Genomic DNA, 18,557 nt, shown 5'->3' on the forward strand with positions numbered 1-18,557 from the left:
ACTAGTTTCTCCATACAGGAGGCGTCTTGAATCTGTCATTACCAGCAAAGGCTTTTGTACAAAGTATTAAATATTAGTAACTGTGTTCAATACTTTTTTCCCTGTGTCATTTCACATTATTACACATAACTTAATTACTGAACTTATTTGGCTTGGTTTCTTTCTTACTATGAACAATTGTCATGTGTTCAATACTTGTTTTACCCGCTGTGTGTGTTTTTATTTAAATATTTACATTGGATGAACTTTTATACAAATATACCCTAAACACTAAAATGCAAGTTCAATATTACCAGAACACGCTGTCCTATCCGCCGACTGTCTAGTAAACAGAAGAGTTATCAATGAAACAAAGAAGGTGCATTCCTGAAAGTCAGACAAACGAGTACTCTTAATGTCAAGCCCCTCGTATCTGCAAATGCAATCGCGATGCTTCAAAAACGCGGAAACAAACCCGCTCTGGTATCTTTTCAGAGACATCTCTGACCAATCCAAGCCCACACTGTGCACCGTGAGTGCAGCTGAGCGCTGTTGAGGGTGAGGAGGGTGATGGTGGTGGGGAGGAGGGGTGAGGAGGAGGGGGAGGAGGAGGTGTGGGGGGGAGAGGCAGCAGCAGCAGCTTAGTCAGAAACAGAAGTGACCGCTAGCTCCATGTCAGCCGTACAGACATCACTGAGCTAGCAGGAGCAGGAAATCTTTCGGAGGGAAGAAGACGGAGAAAAGGAGAGACAGAGGGGGGGCTGCCGGAAGGGACACTGGGCGTCATCTCATCTGGTTTGAGCCGAGTCAACATTTGCATCGATTCGTTTTTTCACCTGTTTTTAAGAGGCGCTCGAAAACAACACCAGCTGGAAGGTTAGCCAGCCGCCGCCATCTCTTTCTGTCAGCCGGAGCGACCGCACCATGGGCAACGCTGCCACCGCCAAGAAGGGCAACGAGCTGGAGAGCGGTGAGTAGGGACCCGACGCTTGGGCCTCGGCTGGGGTTTTATGCTGCGCCCCCCCCCCCCCCCGAGCCCTTCGCGAAGAGTAGCTGGCTTAGCGCGTTTTAAAAACACTGAAATCGTCCCATCTGGCAGCCGCGGTGGAGCAGGGGAGGGCCGTGCGTCATCCCCCGCACATTCCCACATACCCCACCGATGCTACGAGCTCCTAACCCATAGATTAAAAAAAAAAAACAGACACACGGGAATGTTTGCACGATTTTGCACATTAAGATAGTAAGTAAATAAATAAATAAATGAAAAAGGGAGGCGGGGGGGCCTGGCTAAAACGGCTAGCTGCAAGAAGACCCCGAGTGTGTTATGGTTTTCTTAGCGTCCGGGGTGCGGGGAAGGAGGGGGGGCAGTGAACGCACCGTTAAAACCTATTCGGCGCGTGCGAGAGCAGTAATTATTAATAAAAATCCTATTGGAACCACATTCAAACGTGTAGAAGATGTTTGCATGTCAAGTGGAGCACGAGAAGGCTGAAGGCTTGAAGACCAGCTAGCCTAGCTAACTTTAGCTGTGTTGGAGGGTGGGAGGGGGTGGGGGGGGATTAGCCCTCTGAAGGCCCCTGTCATTTCACTGCCTCTTGATGGTGGTAGTCGTTCAGGCCTGTACACACACACACACACACATACATTTGACCGTGCTGTGGAGTCGTTTCCTGTCGAAATCCTTTGATAATGGCACGAGATCTCAATCCCAGCCTCTTGTGTGGTGTCATCTTGAACTTATTACAATCAGAATGTGGTTCTTAGTGTATGTTTGGCCGCGGGGTAGCTATGACAGACAAGAAACTTTCACCCTGATGATCTTAAATCTGCAGCTATAAACCATGCACCCATGAGTGATTGTTATAAATAGGCAATTCATTTTATTTGAAGGCAGTGTGGGACTGTTTCTGCCCTGGGCTTTCGCTGCCACATTTTATTCTTGGCTGCATAAACAAAGCTTTCCCTCTGCACAGCACTGTTACCAAATATGGTGAAGAAATGACAAATGCCTTCTTTCCATTCATAAAAGTGGGACCTACTACTGTCTTCCCGGCACGCACTCTCTCGCCCTAAAAAAACAAAACACGTAGGGAATCATGTCACCCGTGTTTGCCGAGAGCCCCTTCTCTAATCTTGCTGTGGTAAAGGTCCATCAGGACTTCTCACACTCAGCTTGTCATTGACTGGAGCGGCTTGTCATCAGACCTTCGTCAGAGGATAAGGGGTATTACAAGCTTTGAAAGGTTTGACGTAGCTCGGCCTAGGCCAGCGTTACTTTAGGCTCATATACTTTGATGTGTGCAGCTGGTTGGCATTGAACGTCCTCATGCTATAAATCATAAATATTTCCCTATGCCTGGTTGTAAACACGAAAGTTGAAGGTGTTTTTGCAGGTTCAGTTGTGAATGGGCGGACTAAAAGTCGTAATGCCCGCAACTGATCATCTCCTTTCACTTTCATACTCAAAAAAACAATCATGTGTATTCAGTTGTACACGCAATTTGTTTGAAGTTTTGTCACTTCGTGATGCTGTGAGTGTGACCCGTCGAGAGACACCAGGCGGGTACAGTGAACTGTGCCAACCAGAGACACTCGGAACAGAGATGATCAGATCAGCAGTAGTACCTGCACTGCCAGGCATTTATATTCAATACAACTATGATCCTTAGATCCTGGGCTGCAGCTAATTGCTAAACCCCTTTAAGCTGACGCTGTTCCCTGAGCTGCAGATTTGTCTGCAGCGTGGCTACTTTATAAAGACGACCTGGTTACCTACAGCGCTGTAGGTTACCCGTGTTTACTGTATATAGGTACCACAAGCTGGAAAAGTTGGAAGGACACCAACGCAGTCACTCTTGGACGGGGGAGATTAAACACTTGCCATCACGACACCTATTTGATTTCACAGTGCCCATGTGCTGTTTTCCACAGTGTAGTGTAACTCGATAGCTGACATAACTCAGCCATGTAATGCTTGTCCGGATTTTGGCATCGATCTCAGAAAGGGCCGGACGACTGCGCTCACTTTGGAGCGTTGCATTTTTTTTCTCCCTCTGGATACTAAAAAAAGTCACAAAAAACTCCAGACATTTGTACTGGGAGTTGCTTTTGTCAGTGTTTCCTTTGCAGGTTGTTCTGTCCAAACTTTCTGTGGTCTGTGAAACATCTAGATGAGTCATTTATTACAAAATGAATATATTAATTAGTAGCTTATAAAGTAAGTTATGTTTCTTAACAAAATTGCAAAACATTTGATGGCTTCAGCATCTCATAAGAGAGGATTGGCTTCTTTATGTCCATGTTTTTAATCAGTAAAAGTCACGTCAGCCTCTGGAAAGTTGCGGTGGACATTTGTCCCATTTTTGAGGTTTGCCTGAAAGTACTCGTCGGCTTAAAAAACAAAAAAAGGAGGGTGATTCTTCTTCGCAGCCCCTCGTTCATTCCTCATGTTTAAAATGCTGGAACTAAGATGTTAGTTATTACAAGTGATCACAAGTCGTTACTTATCCGAGTAGACGCAGACTAATGTATTGTTAGCATTGCAGGGACAGACGTCAGACTAAAGTCTAAAGGTTTGTGTTAAACCGTGGAGTTTGAACATTTGTTGTTCTGTGCGTTATCTCATGAGTGTTGTCTTTTCAATCTGACCTCACAAGCATGACTGAATTTCTGCCACATACCATTTTAGTACACCTGTTCTTTTAATGCCACAGTAGACAGTCAGTCTCTGCCCAAATTCCTCAGGTGTACTGTCAGCTTCCTTTTCATTCCTGTTGCTTTCGTCCACATGCATATGCCTCATTTGCATTTGTTGATTGCGTTGTACCTGTTGTTACGTACATGAACTCTATATTTCTCTCTGTCTTCTCTTCCGTGTCATCCCATCCATGTGGGTGATTGCTCCTGCAAAACCGCGGTGATCAATAGAAACTTTTGGTATGCGGACTCCTCCCAGAGCTGACCAGAATGGCAGAGCGGCATTGGTCTCAGTGTGAACACTTGCTAGATGTGCTTGCTTTTATTGTGTGCCTTGATAATAAGTCCTCGTTTTGTTTTTTTTTTTGTTACCCGCATTCTCTCAATCTGGATATCTGATGTCTGTCCCATACATTGGTTTGTCTTTGCTTACCTTTTTTTTTTTTTTTTTGTTAACGCTGTGTTTAATAGCCTTCCCACTAATTGTATCAAGCGATGCACAAGAAGCTCAGAGAAACCCCCCCTGTAATTTCTGAGTGTTGTGTTCGTCTCTCCACTACTGAGTTTCTCGGCATGCATCACTAGTCTGCCTGTCGTGGATGTTGTCGTCTCGTGTTTGTGTTTCACCCTCTCCTTAGATCTAAGTATGTGATACTCTGAGAATATTTAATTCATATCCAGATGAGAGTTGACTTTGCTCGTACTCTGCTCCGTTGATTTACAACTTAATTTCCGTTTCCTCCTTTTCCCCTCTAATATAAGAGCATTTGGTCTTTTTTGCCAGTCCCATTTAAAACCCTGATAAGTTTTGTTTTGCATTTATAATCCAAGTTTGAAGAAGACGTGTGTGATAACTGCCTTTTTTATTTTTTATTTTTTTTTAGTGAAAGAGTTCCTAGCCAAAGCCAAAGAAGATTTCTTACGGAAATGGGAATGCCCACCACAGGTCAGCAGTAAGGATGAAATGTTGAACTTGTTAATGGTACCTTTTTTTTTTACATCTGTACGCAAAGAAGACCTAACGTGATGCTGTCTCGACAGAGCACGACGTGCCTAGATGACTTTGAGAGATTAAAGACTCTGGGCACCGGCTCGTTTGGGAGAGTCATGCTTGTGAAACACAAAGGAACAGAGCAATACTTTGCCATGAAAATACTGGACAAGCAGAAGGTCAGTGGTGGCATTCATCAAGCCTTAATGGGACATTCTCAAATAAACATCAGGGTCGACGTGAGCAGCGGACGTACGAGGAAATCGAACTTGAATTCCACTTAATACATTCAGCGAACGCCTTGTTATTGTCCTAATAAATAATACAATTGTATAACCTGTTGTGTTTCGGCATTGCTAGTGGAGAGAAGTAAAACAAACGAGTTATTCCTAAAAGCTGCCCTGCTTTGGGCTGTGTCTCCTTGTGATTTTAAACGACAGTTGCACAACAAGGTCGTCTTATCTGCTTTTATCTGTCAGGTGGTGAAACTCAAGCAAATAGAACACACATTAAATGAGAAGAGAATATTACAGGCAGTGAGCTTCCCCTTTCTCGTCAAACTCGAGTACGCGTTTAAGGTACAGTTTGGTTTAACATTCAATCATTTGAAATTCTTACATTTGGTGGTCTGCAAAATCTAATCTAATTTTTTTATTTTTATTTTTAGGACAACTCCAATTTGTACATGGTCATGGAGTATGTTCCGGGAGGGGAGATGTTCTCACACCTAAGACGAATTGGAAGGTTCAGGTGCGTGTTTCTCCGCAAGAGCCGCCCTCGTCGTTGTCGGATGTTAATTTTAAAACGCCGTTGCGCAAGTCTGTCTTAAGTTTAATCATGGTTATTTCCGGTGGTTTTGATGCGCCTTTTAGATTGACTGATATCCTTCCTTTCCAGTGAACCACACGCGAGATTTTACGCCGCGCAAATAGTGCTGACATTTGAATACCTCCACTCGCTAGATCTCATATACAGAGATCTGAAACCTGAGAATCTCCTCATCGACCACCACGGCTACATTCAGGTGAGCCGGTTCTCGCTCGACAGATGACCACGTAACACCCGTGTCCTTTGTGTGTCCGTGTCCGCGCTCGTTAACGCGCTGCATGTGTGTGCGTCCGCCTTTTCAGGTGACAGACTTTGGATTTGCCAAGCGGGTAAAAGGCAGGACCTGGACGTTGTGCGGCACACCGGAGTACCTGGCGCCCGAAATCATTCTCAGCAAAGTACGGAAAAAGGATGCAGTCCACCTTGAAGTCTTGAAACTGTTTGCATTGTGCTTTGTGTTTCTTGGAGCACAGTGTTAATTTTTTCTATTGCAATAATACTAAGAGGTTTTCTAAAGATACTTCCTTTTGTCAGACGTTTCCCTCCCCCCTCTTTCCTCTACTCTAGAAGAAGGTACTACCTGTGCATACATATAGCTTTCATAGGTTGTGTCTTCTCAGGCCATTTGAGCTAACCAATCAGAGGAGACTGTGCTATTTGAGGAAGAGAGAGTGTGTGTGTGTGTGTGTGGGGGGGGGGGCCTCCCTAGCATCTTGTTTTCATAGTAAATATGATTATGCTAAATGAAATAGCCCAAAGCGAAGCATTTCATGGGGACTTTTTGAATTTTTTTTTGCAATAATTTAAAACATCACAGAATAATTAATCTCAAAAATAATTCGAGTCAAATGAAGATCCTTAGGCTGAAATGTCACATGCATAAATGCAACCTATTTATCCTGCAAGCCATAGTACAAGTACTAATGAATCAAGTACCTACTCCTCCCCCCTTAGTGTTGTTATTTATTCCAAGTGGACAACGTAGGGCTCATTTGAAAGTTTAAGAGAAGTTTCAACGAGGAAGTCCTAATTGTTTCAAATGTCAGTAAATATCAATAATAGCTTTTGAATTTTATGCGTAGTAGATGTGTTTTCAGCTACATGGATGTCTGCCTTGCCTGTTTTAGGGCTATAACAAAGCCGTGGACTGGTGGGCGCTCGGAGTCCTCATCTACGAAATGGCAGCTGGCTACCCTCCTTTCTTTGCAGATCAGCCCATTCAGATCTACGAGAAGATTGTGTCTGGAAAGGTAAGCCCGGGTGACGGACGCGTCTGTCGGTAATTTGGAATAAGTGTGATGCGTGTATGTGCGAAAAGGAAAATTCAGTTTCAACTGCTGCGAACGAGTAGTAAAACCTCGGTCCGTTCCAGGTACGATTCCCCTCCCACTTCAGCTCCGACTTGAAGGACCTGCTGAGAAACCTGCTGCAGGTGGACCTGACCAAACGTTACGGCAACCTGAAGAACGGCGTCAACGACATCAAGGGCCACAAATGGTTCGCCACAACAGACTGGATTGCCATCTACGAAAGAAAGGCAAGACGCCGAGCACACGTTGTGTAGTGACGCCAATTAGCTTAATTACATATTGACTTTCGGGTAGTTGCAAAATTTCTTTCAGACTAGACCTGATGACTTGTTTCTATGCATCATCCTTTGTGGTCATTGTTACTTGTAGTTGCATGTAGGTCAGGTGCAGTTTTTTATTTTTTTTTTCCACCACTTGGAAACCACCCAGCTTCTCTACCGTGCTGTGAGGTATTAGCGCTACATGCAGGGGCGACGCTAGAGTGTGTTTCGATTAAGCAAATAGTTGCTTAGCTCTGCCTCGAAACTCGTCGATGTGTTCACTGTGCTGAGCTTTTGTTAATATACAGTCAAACAAGGGTTTTATGAAATTTCGTCAAATTCGCATCCTACTCCCTGCGATTTGTTACAGGATTAGATCAGCCCTATTTCAGGCCTGTTTAAATTCATGTTCTTTCGCTCGTTTTCCCCCGACTTTACATTCGGTTCTTGTTAAGACGTTAAAATGTGCTGGGGCGTTGCAATGTAGAGCAATATAAAAGCGGAATTATTAGCCGTGTTTGATGCATTTATCAGTCCCTGTGTAGCTGCAGACTGTAGTAATATATTTCTGGGTTGTTCCAACTGGGGATTTTTAACATTTGTTTTCGCTAATTATAGTTCTAGTTAAAAGAGGTTTAAAATAGAAATAGAAAGTAGACTTGTGTGCATGGATTAAATGATCAGATTGGTGGAATTATGTCCGATCAACCTGCAAAATCCACAAAAGTACTAATCATAGGTCAGGCCTTAGGCGGCGTGCAGGTGGCTTTGGTTTGCACACAAACAAAATTCAGAGTCCCGGCCAATTCCGTGTGTTTCTGTGTCCGCGCCTCGTTTCTGACAGCAAAACACGCTACATGTTTAGTAAACACAGAGCTGAGGGAGGCGGACTGACGGCTTCGGAAAATGGCACACAAAAGGTCGTCTCATGTCGCGTGTGTCTGCACCGACACGTTTAACACACGGGCTCCACGCACACACACACGTTCTCCACCTGCCTGTAGGGAAATAACTCTTCATACCAGCAGGTGGCAGTAGTCTCTGTATTTGTCCTTCAAAAGGTGAAAGAGCTGCTATTAGGTGAGCATCGATATAGGTTAAGGAAGGCTAGGAATAGCTAGATCCGGAGAAGGATTCTATTATTGTGAAAAAAAAAAAGTTAAGACTCAGGCTTGGGCTCTTTTTGTAAACATGAGAAGCAGTGAAGTTCAGTGAAGGAGAAAGTCTGGTAAATTTCTTCATGTAGTGGGCGTGATGATTGATTTCGGAAAGTTGCGAAAACTGTGGATCCAGTGTGGAGGGTTCCAGACACTGACCGCCTAACAAGCTCTTCATTTCAAGTGTTTAAAGCTGACGGTGCGTTTTAGCATAACAGAAGCTGTCTACACACAGTACAATAAAGCCTTTCTACCCTTGTACAGTAGGAAGTCTCATTTTTTTTTGACAGTCTCCTCAGGGTAATGCTGCCCGTTTTTTAAAATACGACTTCTCATTGTTCTCTCAGGTCGAAGCTCCATTCATACCAAAGTGCAGAGGCCCGGGGGACACCAGCAACTTCGACGACTACGAGGAGGAGGAGATCCGCGTTTCTTTAACGGAAAAGTGCGCAAAGGAATTTGCAGAGTTTTAGGACACGGATATATCAGGGAAAATAAGGGGATCTTTGCACTCTTCTAAAGACTTGGGATGGAGCAGAGACCATCTTTTTTCAGATCTAAAACATAGTCCCTTCATTCCACAAGGCTGAATGAGGTCGCCACGATCCTTGGGTGCCGATAACCTCTCACTGTCACATACACCTGCGTATTAAAGCAGACACATCACTTTTCTCTTTTTCTTTCTTTTTTTACCTACCCACTGTTTGTTTTTTTGTTTTTTTTTTTTACTTTGAAGCAGTTAGTCTTGGATGTTGTTATCCCCCTATTAAAATGTGATCTTTTTCGAATTATGAGGAAAAACTGAGACAGTGGCCAACAGCAGCGATTATACAGTCCCGTGCACTGTAACTGACTTCTCTGCTTGACTCACAGTTGAGTGGGTTGCAGGTTATTCCCTCTAAGTTGTCAGCCAGTTGTATATTTAAAGCCCAGATCACATTGGCTATCGTTAACGTCCTGGCCAGCGTACAGAGGTAGATTCTGTCTTATGTGCATATCTGTCAGTTTTGTAAGACATTTGAACACGACGGGTGTTTTAAGCATGACCAAATAGAAAACACTGGGTGACACAAGAAGAGAGGTCCTTTCCTTTCTTTGCTTTTTGCCTTAGAAGAGACTAATCCTCAGTCCCCGACAAAAGCGTCCATTCACCGTCCTCTTGGGATTCTGACCCGGGCACAGCAAGCCATTGCAGAAAATGACAAACCCTGTTACATTAGCAAAAATACAAATCCACTTGTTTGTTTTGATCTGTCTGGATCTGTTAGTTACATGTAAAAAATTTGTCATTTGCTGTGTTACTACTTTTCGTCTTTTCGCTGTGTCTAACATTATAGTCATATCGTCCCTAGATTTCAGGTCTGCTTATAAAGGCCGTCTGTCACGAGTCTGTGGAACAATGTGACTTCAGTAAATGGAAAAGAGTGAAGTGAAATCAGAGTGTAATGTTAAGTTGAGAAGGTCTGTATGAATAGTGTTGCGGCTTCGCGCCTCAACGAGTGAAATCTTCAGAATTTATAATAATGTATTAAAAGAGAGATGTTTAAAAAAAAAAAATCTTAAGAAACAAGAATGCAAAACTGCATATTTACCTTATTCTCCCTGTGCCCACGCCCCAAACAGATCCCTTTGTTTTCATTCTTGTCAAAAGAATGTAGATTTGCAACTTATAGGTATGCATATTTGAAAGCTTGATTTCAAAGTACAGGTTTCCTCACAATACACTGGCTAAAATAAAGACTGCTCCTTTGTATCACATGTAACCCTGTTATTGTTAAGCTCATTACATTATACGTATATGCATTGTTTCATATATGTTTTTATTTATACACATTAGAGATGCTAATAAATTTTATTTTTAAAAGTGTTTAAGTTTTTGCAGCTATCCTTCCACTGTGACTTTCCCCACCCTGCCTCCTATTGACCGGCTCATTTGTTGGAGATCCTTTGTGAGTCCCAGAGTTTCTTCACAGGTAACCAGGGTTCTGATTTAGTCCTTGGAGGTCGCTGCAGTTTTCCAGCAGCTTCCAGCATCTGGACTAAGTCTGATAAAATGAAAACTATAGTTACTACTGGGTCAAAATGTGAAACTGGAACTGATATTATGGTTTAGTCATTTAACCAAGAGGTTTTATTAAAGTAGGATCATTTTAGTGGTTTAAGCAAGATTTTTCCAAAACAGGATCAGAATTTTTTTTTTCATAAAGTATATAGGGTAAAGTAAATCACTATAGTATAAAAGATAGAAGAAAAAAGTAAAGAATCCACATTGAATCAGCTACAGAAGCAAAAAGATGTATAAAAAAAATTAAAAGCTAAAAATAAATTAAAAAAAATAAAATTATGTAAAAAGTTCCGCTTAGATTAATTAGTGTACAATATTTCAACATTTATACAATTAAAAATGTTCATTTTCAAAATTTGCCATTTATTTGTTTATTTTCACAAACGGTACAAACCTTGGGTCATTGGACCGTTTCACTTGCCGTAGTTCTTCTGAGTACGCGGGTTTGTGGGTAATGTAGTACAGTTGCAGACACGTGGTGCGTTGCGTTGCTGGTCGTTTGAAGTTTTGCGGAAACATGGCGGGCCTGGAGCTGCTGTCCGACCAGGGATACCGTTTGGATGGAAGAAAGGCACCCGAGCTGCGGAAGGTTCAAGCCCGCATGGGTGTGTTCGCTCAGGCGGACGGCTCCGCTTACCTGGAGCAGGGAAACACCAAAGCCCTGGCTGTGGTGTACGGTCCGCATGAAGTAAGTAGCGGGTGTTCAGGGTGTGTTAATGGGCTGTTATTATATCCCAAGAATGGGAATAATAAAACTCGATGATTGGGAACTTTGGCCTCAGAAAGCGTTTAATAATGCTTCAGAAACATTACGGTAAAATATTGAGTTGACAGTCATGGTCCGATGTCAAGCACATTTATTAATTTACTCTACGTGAGTGACAACAGTTTCAACACAAAAAGCTAAACTTAACATATAAGTTATTAAAAGGAGTGATTAACACAGTTAATGCTCTTCTGACACTTTAATTGCACCGCTCTACTCTTTATAAATGATTGCAAATGTGCAAATATTTCAGTCTGTGAATGCTGCTACATGCATGTATAGATATATGCTTATTTATCCTGATCACACACAAATCTTCACCTTGTCTATGATCCTGTCATACCATTCGTATGTGTGTGCATCTATGGCCGAATGAATCAAAATCGTTCCTGTATGCTGATAACTTTTAAAGGACCTTTAACAATGTTTTTATGGCGCAGTGTTCCTAGTTTTACTCTAAACATATGAGTAAAAGACACACATTTAGTTTTTTTTTTCTCTGCATCACTAACATGAAATGTTTCCCAGAGAAGCTGTGGGAAGTAGATGTTGCCTGTTTTGAACATGAACACACCATATTTATGGATCCAAATCTTAAGACTAACTAGCAGTACTCCTCTTAAAGCGGTGTGGTAGAGAATAATAAAATGAACTTCCTCTTGATCTTTCAGCTCTTTATTATGTTAGAGAATTGATTAATTCAGACATGAGAACTTCAAGGTGGTACCTATTATGTCATACTTATGTTTCTCCTGCTTTACGTCTCTGTGTCTTTCCCTTCCAGATGCGAGGTTCGCGGAGTCGGACTCTTCACGACCGCGCCGTTATCAACTGCCAGTACAGCATGGCCACCTTCAGCACAGCAGAGAGGAAGAGGAGGCCGCACGGAGACCGCAAGTCCACCGAGATGAGCCTCCACCTTAAGCAGACTTTCGAGGCGGCTGTGTTGACCCAGCTCTACCCGCGGTCTCAAATAGACATCTATGTCAAGGTTAATATGGAGTGAGAGTTACAGTTTGGGTTTACCATCTTGGGAGAAGCATTAAAGCAGATCCTTTTTGATTTTACAAAAGTGTATCTTCACAATCTACCCACAGATTCTGCAGTCAGATGGAGGGAACTACAGCACGTGTGTAAATGCTGCCACTCTGGCAATAATTGACGCCGGCATCCCGATGCGTGACTACGTGTGCGCCTGCACCGTGGGGTTTGTGGACGAGACGCCCCTCGCTGACCTTAGCTATGCAGAGGAAAGTGGAGGAGTGAGCTCTTTGGCCTTGGCGCTGCTTCCCCGCGGAGGACAGATCGCTCTGCTGCAGATGGACGCCAAACTGCATCAGGATCACCTCGAGACGCTGATCGAAGCCGCAATGACTGCTTGTAAAGGAGTGAGCAAGGTCCTGGATGAGGTTGTGAGGCAACATCTTCAGGAAATCTCAGTGCCGAGCGGAGAGTGATGTGGGACGAAGGAGGGGAACTGTGGACTGTGGTTCTGAGTGCAGCCTGAAAGTGTTTTTGATGGTGGAGAATCTTTTTTGTTTTACTTTGCATTCGTTGCAATTATTGTATACTTTTGTATAAATGCGTTGACCCTAACAATAAATATATGAATCCTCCATCTTTTATTTGTTGCCTATTTATTTATGGGTGGCTAGATATACTATACTATATACTAAGTTGAATAAAAATAAGTGTAGAATCTTTTACTTTAGCAACGTTAAAGATAATTGGAACATGCAAACAGAATATGCAATAAATAAAAATGCAGCCTTATCATGTGTAACTCTTAATCTACGACGTATTTGTAAAATGTCAGAATTATGCTGAACGCTTTAGATGCCTAGACGTGAACTGTAATCGGTTAATATCGAGCAAGAGCAATTTTATATTCTGATAGTGATGAAGCAGTATTAAAAATTAGTGTGTTACGTGTTTGAATTATTTCATATTATCTGCTATGTATTCCTTTTGTTGTATTTAAATATTTTAGTTATTTATTTATTCCAACCGATGTTTCTTTTCTGGACCGGAAGTCGGTCCGTCACACTAATGCTTCCGCAGGAACAAGGAAATAGAACACATTTAGCTGCTGTTGCTGCTGTGGTCAAGCCCCTCCTCTGCAGGTGGATGTAACCCGCAACACAGAGGTACTTTTGCCTTCATGTTTTGTGAAATAATACAAACTTATCATTATAAATGCTAATATCGACTAATCTTGACTCGATAAAGTCATTCAGACATTTAAAATCTCCCGAAAACAGCAAGCTAACTAGCTAGCAGCAAGCTAACCAGGACTTTCCATTGATTCTGTGACAGGAAATGATTTCTCAGCTCGAGCTGTATGGAAACCTATAAAATGACATTCATTTAAATAAAGCAGCGTTGGACAACGTTGTAATACTTACGATTTCCAGTTTTACACATAAGCAATAACTGGTATATAAATGCACACCTTATTGTGTACAGTTGATCATTTCAGTTTATGTGTGTGTTGCCTTCAGTGTCCGGTGTGTCCAGGCTTCAGGGTAACACAATACAACAAAATGGGACTACTGTCCGATCCAAACAGAAGACGGGCTTTGATCAGCATGCTCACCCGCCTCAATGCCCCAATCTGGTGAGTATAAGTGTACCAAATAACTATTGTTAAATTCTCAGTGCATTATGTGAATAATTTGAATCCAGTTTTGAATAGTGTGTGTATCTTATGTTTTTTTCACCCCCATCTCTCTCCATCTCAGTGTGGTCTGCTACCTGGCCGGTGTGACTTGGTTCATGGGGTTAGCTTTTGAGCCGTTCACTCTGCGGACGTACATGTCAGAGAACGCCATGGGGTCCACCATGGTGGAGGAGCGCTTCCCATCAGGAGAGAGGGCGCTGGCTACCGGCAGGGAGTTCTCAGCTCATAAGAAGAAAGTTGGGTGAGCAACACGCACCTGCAAAATCACAGTGATGCGCACTGAGCACACAGCCTCAGTCTTTTATATGTGAAACAGGTCAGCGTATTTGATTTGAATTAATTTCCTGCCTCTTTTACAGTAAAATTGTCAAGCATATTTACTAATGTACCTTCTAATTCTAATTTCTAATTGTTGGCTCTCATTTCATCACCTGGTTTGACTATTTGTTGCCCTGCAGTGGGATGCCAGTGGAGTGGCTGGTGAAGACAATGCAGGCTCGAGGGTTGGAAGTGTATACCCAGAGCTTCTCTCGCACTCTTCCCTTCCCTGATGAAAACAAAGAGAGATATGTAAGTTTATGATTTTAAAAAAGAAATACATTTTTGCACATCTGCTGATTTATTTTGATGCACAGTCCAGTTCTCTCACGCTTCCTCTTCCTCTGCTGCTTCTTCTCTGCAGAAGGTGAAAGGTACAAATGTATACGGGATCCTCCGGGCCCCTAGAGCTCCACGGACTGAGGCCCTGGTCCTGACTGCTCCCTGTAGCCCAGGCGATAAGAACAACCAGGCTGTGGGATTGCTGCTAGGCTTGGCTCACTACTTCCGGAGTTAGTAACACAAGCGCTTCCCTTTCTTTCAACACAGTCAAACAACATCTGAACGACATTACAATGTTTTTTTTGTTTGTTTTTTTTTTAGATCAGATCTACTGGGCCAAGGACATCATCTTCCTTGTGAATGAGCACGATCTGATTGGCATGCAGGCGTGGCTGGAGGGCTACCACCACACCAACACCACAGGTGATCACCTCCATTCACCCGGCTGCAGAAAATTCATTGAAAATATTCTATTTCTCACTCGTATGAATACACCACTTGCCTAGCTCCCTGAAAAAAAAGCTGATGAAAACTGATGGTTCGTTTCCTCCAGGTATGGACTGGTCTCCGTTACAAGGCCGTGGTGGTTCAATCCAGGCGGCCCTGACCCTGGAGCTCAGCAGTGACGTCGTCACCAGTTTGGACCTGGTACTGGAGGGCCTCAATGGCCAGTTACCCAACCTGGATTTCACGAACCTTTTTCATGCCTTCTGTCAGAAGATAGGGGTCCTTTGCACCATCCAGGGCAAGGTAAAGACTTCGCTCTCACGTATTTGGTCAGCGGAGATGGTAGAATAAGTGCTACTTCACCGCTCTTCGTGTTCCTCCAGCTGCAGAGGAACGACTGGGACAGTGTGGCCGGCTACAGCCATGCAGTCCAGACCATGATGCTGATGGTGATGAAGCAGGCCAGCGGCAGGCCCTGGGGAGACCACGGTCTGTTCCTGCGCTACCACATAGAGGCTGCCACCATCGAGGGCATCAACAGCTTCCGCCAGTACAAGACCGACGTCACCACCATCGGCAGGTCAGAGTCAAGGCGTAAAAGAGATTTTTATTTCTAATGGGTTCAGTGTTTGATCCCTTCATGCTGGCTTTGTTGTTCATTGTTGCGTCTTAATAAATACCTTCTAGGCTGCTGGAAGGAATGTATCGTAAGCTGAACAACCTCCTGGAGCGCCTACACCAGTCCTACTTCTTCTACCTCATGCCGTCGCTCTCTCACTTCGTGTCTATCGGATACTACATGCCGGCCTTCGGCCTGCTCGCTGTTATCCTGCTGCTTCGTGTATCCTCATCCTATACTTTTAAATACACTTTAAGTGGATATACAATGAAATGGATAAAAAATGTGAGTGTAACCAAAGTCGAAAGATTTCTTCTTGACTACGATACAGGCCTTAGATCTGTGGGTTCAACTCGTAACTCCTCCACAAAGAGCAGAGGACGGAGTCGCCGTCGTGGAGCAGGTCAGACACCAACATTTCAGCGCGCCGCAGCTGAAACAGTTTTCGTGATTTAACTCTGATTAACGTCCTTCTTACAAATCTGTCCCTCCCCCCATTAGTCCAGCTCAGGAGTGTCGGTGCTGACCCCTCTGGTGATCAGCCACCTGACTGGAGTGGCCCTCTACACGCTGCCGATACGGTTCCAGGAGATCGCCTTGGAGCACTTCCCCGTGTCGGAGACCGAAGCCGTGGTCCTGACGGCCATCGCGATTTACACGGCGGGTCTGGCTTTGCCTCATAACACGCACAGGTAGCTGCCGACTCATACGGCTTTCTCTCATGCATCTTTTATTGCTGCATTTTCTTTGCTTTAAAGAGGCTCTGCAGTTTTATCCATACGATGATCGCTCTTTCTCTGAGATTATGCCACAAAAAAATAAATTCACCTCTATATTTATGACAGTGTAGGGATGTTTTCACCCATGTAAGACTCTTTTTCTGGTGCTGGTTAGTTCATCTTGCAGCAGCGTTCTGCAGCTACCTGCGCTCAGCACAATGGATTCACTGTACGCTGTGATCCGGGGGATTGACCCGTTTGTTTCGTTGTTTGTGGCAGGCTGCTCTCCGGTCAGGGGACGGAGCACGGCTGGAGGGTGCTGAAGCTCGTCGCCGTGCTGTACCTGGCCGTGCTGCTGGGTTGCACCGCCCTCATCAACTTCTCCCTAGGATTCATCTTGGCCCTCACCCTGGTACCCGTGGCTGCGTTCGTCACGCCCCACGTCCCAAAGTAACACGCCCGCACGGACACTTTTTAGCCGCTGCAGCTCCGTATTACCCAGACAATCTAAAACCCTTCTCTTCTCTCCTCAGGTTTCTGTCAGGCTTCATCTTGGTCGTCCTCAGCCCGGCCTTCACGCTCCTCTTTTCAGTCTTTCTCTTCCAAGAGCTGAAGGAGATGCCCGTCAGCTTCCAGGACGGTTGGCTGCTGTTCCTGTCGGTCATTTCGCAGGGAATCCTGGACCACTCCCTCTACGGATCTCTGGTCTACCCGCTCATAGCCTTGCTGGTTTACCCGTGCTGGCTGCTTTTCTGGAACATCCTCTTCTGGAAGTAGCCCGGCGAAGGCTTCCGTGTGTGCGCCCGTGCTCTGAAGTGATCTCAGGTTTGTACTTACTTGGGGAATGTGAAAAGTTGACCGTTAAATCCACTGGTTTTGAGAAGAACAAAATCTACAGTTGCCTTGGAAAGAATGCCCCATTTTTTTTGTACATTTTGTTGGCAATGTAATACTGAAGTATTTCATTCTTTAAACAACTGAGACATTTCTGATTCAATGAGATGTTTGTTTTTTTTTTAAAAACTAAAGAATGAACTGGTTTTTACTTGACACCACTCCTGCAGTTATGAATTCATAATCCTTTCATCTTCAGTCTTTCATGTCTGTAGAAACTGAATTTGGTTGAAGACGGTGCAAAACAAACAATATTTCACGGTTTTGTTTTTTTTTTTATATCAGACCGCATGTTAATATTGGAAGAAAAAGTCAGGGCTGCCAAGTTAACCGTGGTACCATGGGAGAAACCCCTGCGGTTGGTGATCTGCCTCTTCTTTTTGTGTGTATGTGCTTCTGTTGAACAAGCCACCACTACATCTGATATTTTTGTACTTGCTTTGATAACTTTCTTTTGAAATGTTTAATCCATATTTATAACTGCCAAAATAAATGTAAAAAAAATGGAAAAGATGTACTTCTCTGCGTATTACTTGTTTTACACGCGCCGTACTGTGAGATCTCGGGGCCAAATCCAGCAAAGCAGTCGATATCTTACATCATTAATTGAACCACATGTTATTTAAACATGATTCACCAAAGATAAAACCTGGAACACTGGAGGCAAAACTACTACCATATAACCATTCACACTACTAAAGATGGTGTAGAGACTATAGACATACACTGATCAGGCATAACATTATGACCACCTTTGGGTCCTATGTGTTGAGGGGAGGGGCTTCTGTAGATGATCCCACAGATACTTAATCAGTTTTGGATCTAGTGTATTTGGAGGCCAGGTCAAAACCTTGAACTGTTATTTGAATGGATCAAGGAGTGTCATTGCTGGGGAGTGCAGGTGCCTGGTCTGGTCTGGCCTGGTCTGGTCTGGGGGGGTGCTGCATGTCCAAGTAACATCTACATGAATACCAGGTCCAAAAGTTTCCCAGCAGAACACTGAATTGAAACAAGGTGATCAACGTTATTCACCTCTCCTCTCGGTGGTTTTAGTGTTACGCTTGACTGGTGTGTATCTGCATTTACCATGCAGAAAAACTCAAAAAGCGTTCAATTTAGTGACTCAAAGTGTAAAAGTAAGACATCAGTGTCTCGAGGGCTGTAATGAGATCATAGAACTACTGCATGACCGCAGTCCTACTCCACATTTAGCATGTCAGTGAGCTAATATTCGCTATAAACCACAGAAGCAGCCGTTGCCAGCGGCTGTCTGGGTTTGGCAGATATTTGGTTCTAACCGAAGCATTGCAAAAAATAACCATTTACCTGATTAAAGCGCGACCGGAGATGAAACCATCTTCCAATTTTAAGCTAAAAAAAAAAAAAAAAAAAGACATTTCACTCAAAACCACAAATGTTTTCCTCAAGGAGACTCCACGGGAAAAATCATTTGGATCAATTTGTACCAAAGTTCAGAGATGCAGATGCTGTTGAGACATTTAAGTCTGGTCCAACACACTGAGAGAAAGATTACAAACACAGAATC

At 43.6% G+C, this 18,557-nt stretch overlaps 3 protein-coding genes across 5 annotated transcripts; all 3 read left to right on the forward strand.

Annotated features, from left to right (window-relative positions):
* The first annotated feature begins 596 nt into the window (after nucleotides 1-596).
* prkacbb (protein kinase, cAMP-dependent, catalytic, beta b) lies at nucleotides 597-10,088 on the forward strand. 2 transcript variants are annotated; one of them, XM_047589228.1, is made up of 11 exons: nucleotides 597-949; nucleotides 3,907-3,915; nucleotides 4,560-4,621; nucleotides 4,717-4,845; nucleotides 5,146-5,244; nucleotides 5,334-5,416; nucleotides 5,564-5,690; nucleotides 5,797-5,892; nucleotides 6,622-6,744; nucleotides 6,867-7,031; nucleotides 8,569-10,088. In XM_047589228.1, exons 1-11 carry the CDS (start codon nucleotides 904-906, stop codon nucleotides 8,692-8,694), a joined length of 1,065 nt encoding a protein of 354 aa, XP_047445184.1. In that variant the 5' UTR covers nucleotides 597-903; the 3' UTR covers nucleotides 8,695-10,088. The 2 variants fall into 2 exon arrangements, with proteins under 2 accessions (XP_047445184.1, XP_047445185.1); XM_047589229.1 differs by lacking the exon at nucleotides 3,907-3,915 and having other exon boundaries at nucleotides 598-949.
* A 670-nt stretch (nucleotides 10,089-10,758) lies between these two features.
* On the forward strand, nucleotides 10,759-12,668 carry exosc4 (exosome component 4). The gene is made up of 3 exons (XM_047589231.1): nucleotides 10,759-10,974; nucleotides 11,837-12,043; nucleotides 12,150-12,668. The coding sequence occupies exons 1-3, from the start codon at nucleotides 10,804-10,806 to the stop codon at nucleotides 12,507-12,509; spliced, it is 738 nt and encodes a 245-aa protein (XP_047445187.1). The 5' UTR covers nucleotides 10,759-10,803; the 3' UTR covers nucleotides 12,510-12,668.
* Nucleotides 12,669-13,109: 441 nt separating this feature from the next.
* gpaa1 (glycosylphosphatidylinositol anchor attachment 1) lies at nucleotides 13,110-17,524 on the forward strand. 2 transcript variants are annotated; one of them, XM_047590707.1, is made up of 14 exons: nucleotides 13,110-13,199; nucleotides 13,554-13,669; nucleotides 13,794-13,973; nucleotides 14,191-14,302; nucleotides 14,415-14,562; nucleotides 14,654-14,755; nucleotides 14,886-15,082; nucleotides 15,163-15,359; nucleotides 15,467-15,620; nucleotides 15,730-15,801; nucleotides 15,900-16,090; nucleotides 16,397-16,567; nucleotides 16,651-16,942; nucleotides 17,297-17,524. In XM_047590707.1, exons 2-13 carry the CDS (start codon nucleotides 13,596-13,598, stop codon nucleotides 16,892-16,894), a joined length of 1,842 nt encoding a protein of 613 aa, XP_047446663.1. In that variant the 5' UTR covers nucleotides 13,110-13,199; nucleotides 13,554-13,595; the 3' UTR covers nucleotides 16,895-16,942; nucleotides 17,297-17,524. The 2 variants fall into 2 exon arrangements, with proteins under 2 accessions (XP_047446663.1, XP_047446662.1); XM_047590706.1 differs by having other exon boundaries at nucleotides 16,651-17,524.
* The last annotated feature ends 1,033 nt before the right edge of the window (nucleotides 17,525-18,557 follow it).

Source organism: Mugil cephalus, chromosome 7, assembly GCF_022458985.1.
Source record: "Mugil cephalus isolate CIBA_MC_2020 chromosome 7, CIBA_Mcephalus_1.1, whole genome shotgun sequence".
Lineage (NCBI taxonomy): Eukaryota > Metazoa > Chordata > Actinopteri > Mugiliformes > Mugilidae > Mugil > Mugil cephalus.

Bases quoted from the DNA above. Each gene is read 5' to 3' on its own strand.
- prkacbb (XM_047589228.1), top strand. From the start codon at position 904: ATGGGCAACGCTGCCACCGCCAAGAAGGGCAACGAGCTGGAGAGCG. The intron at 5,417-5,563 runs GTGCGTGTTTCT...CTTCCTTTCCAG, and splicing joins AGACGAATTGGAAGGTTCAG to TGAACCACACGCGAGATTTT. The intron at 5,691-5,796 runs GTGAGCCGGTTC...CCGCCTTTTCAG, and splicing joins ACCACCACGGCTACATTCAG to GTGACAGACTTTGGATTTGC.
- exosc4 (XM_047589231.1), top strand. From the start codon at position 10,804: ATGGCGGGCCTGGAGCTGCTGTCCGACCAGGGATACCGTTTGGATGGA. The intron at 10,975-11,836 runs GTAAGTAGCGGG...TTTCCCTTCCAG, and splicing joins TGGTGTACGGTCCGCATGAA to ATGCGAGGTTCGCGGAGTCG. The intron at 12,044-12,149 runs GTTAATATGGAG...ATCTACCCACAG, and splicing joins AAATAGACATCTATGTCAAG to ATTCTGCAGTCAGATGGAGG.
- gpaa1 (XM_047590706.1), top strand. From the start codon at position 13,596: ATGGGACTACTGTCCGATCCAAACAGAAGACGGGCTTTGATCAGCATG. The intron at 14,756-14,885 runs GTGATCACCTCC...CGTTTCCTCCAG, and splicing joins CCACCACACCAACACCACAG to GTATGGACTGGTCTCCGTTA. The intron at 16,091-16,396 runs GTAGCTGCCGAC...TGTTTGTGGCAG, and splicing joins TTGCCTCATAACACGCACAG to GCTGCTCTCCGGTCAGGGGA.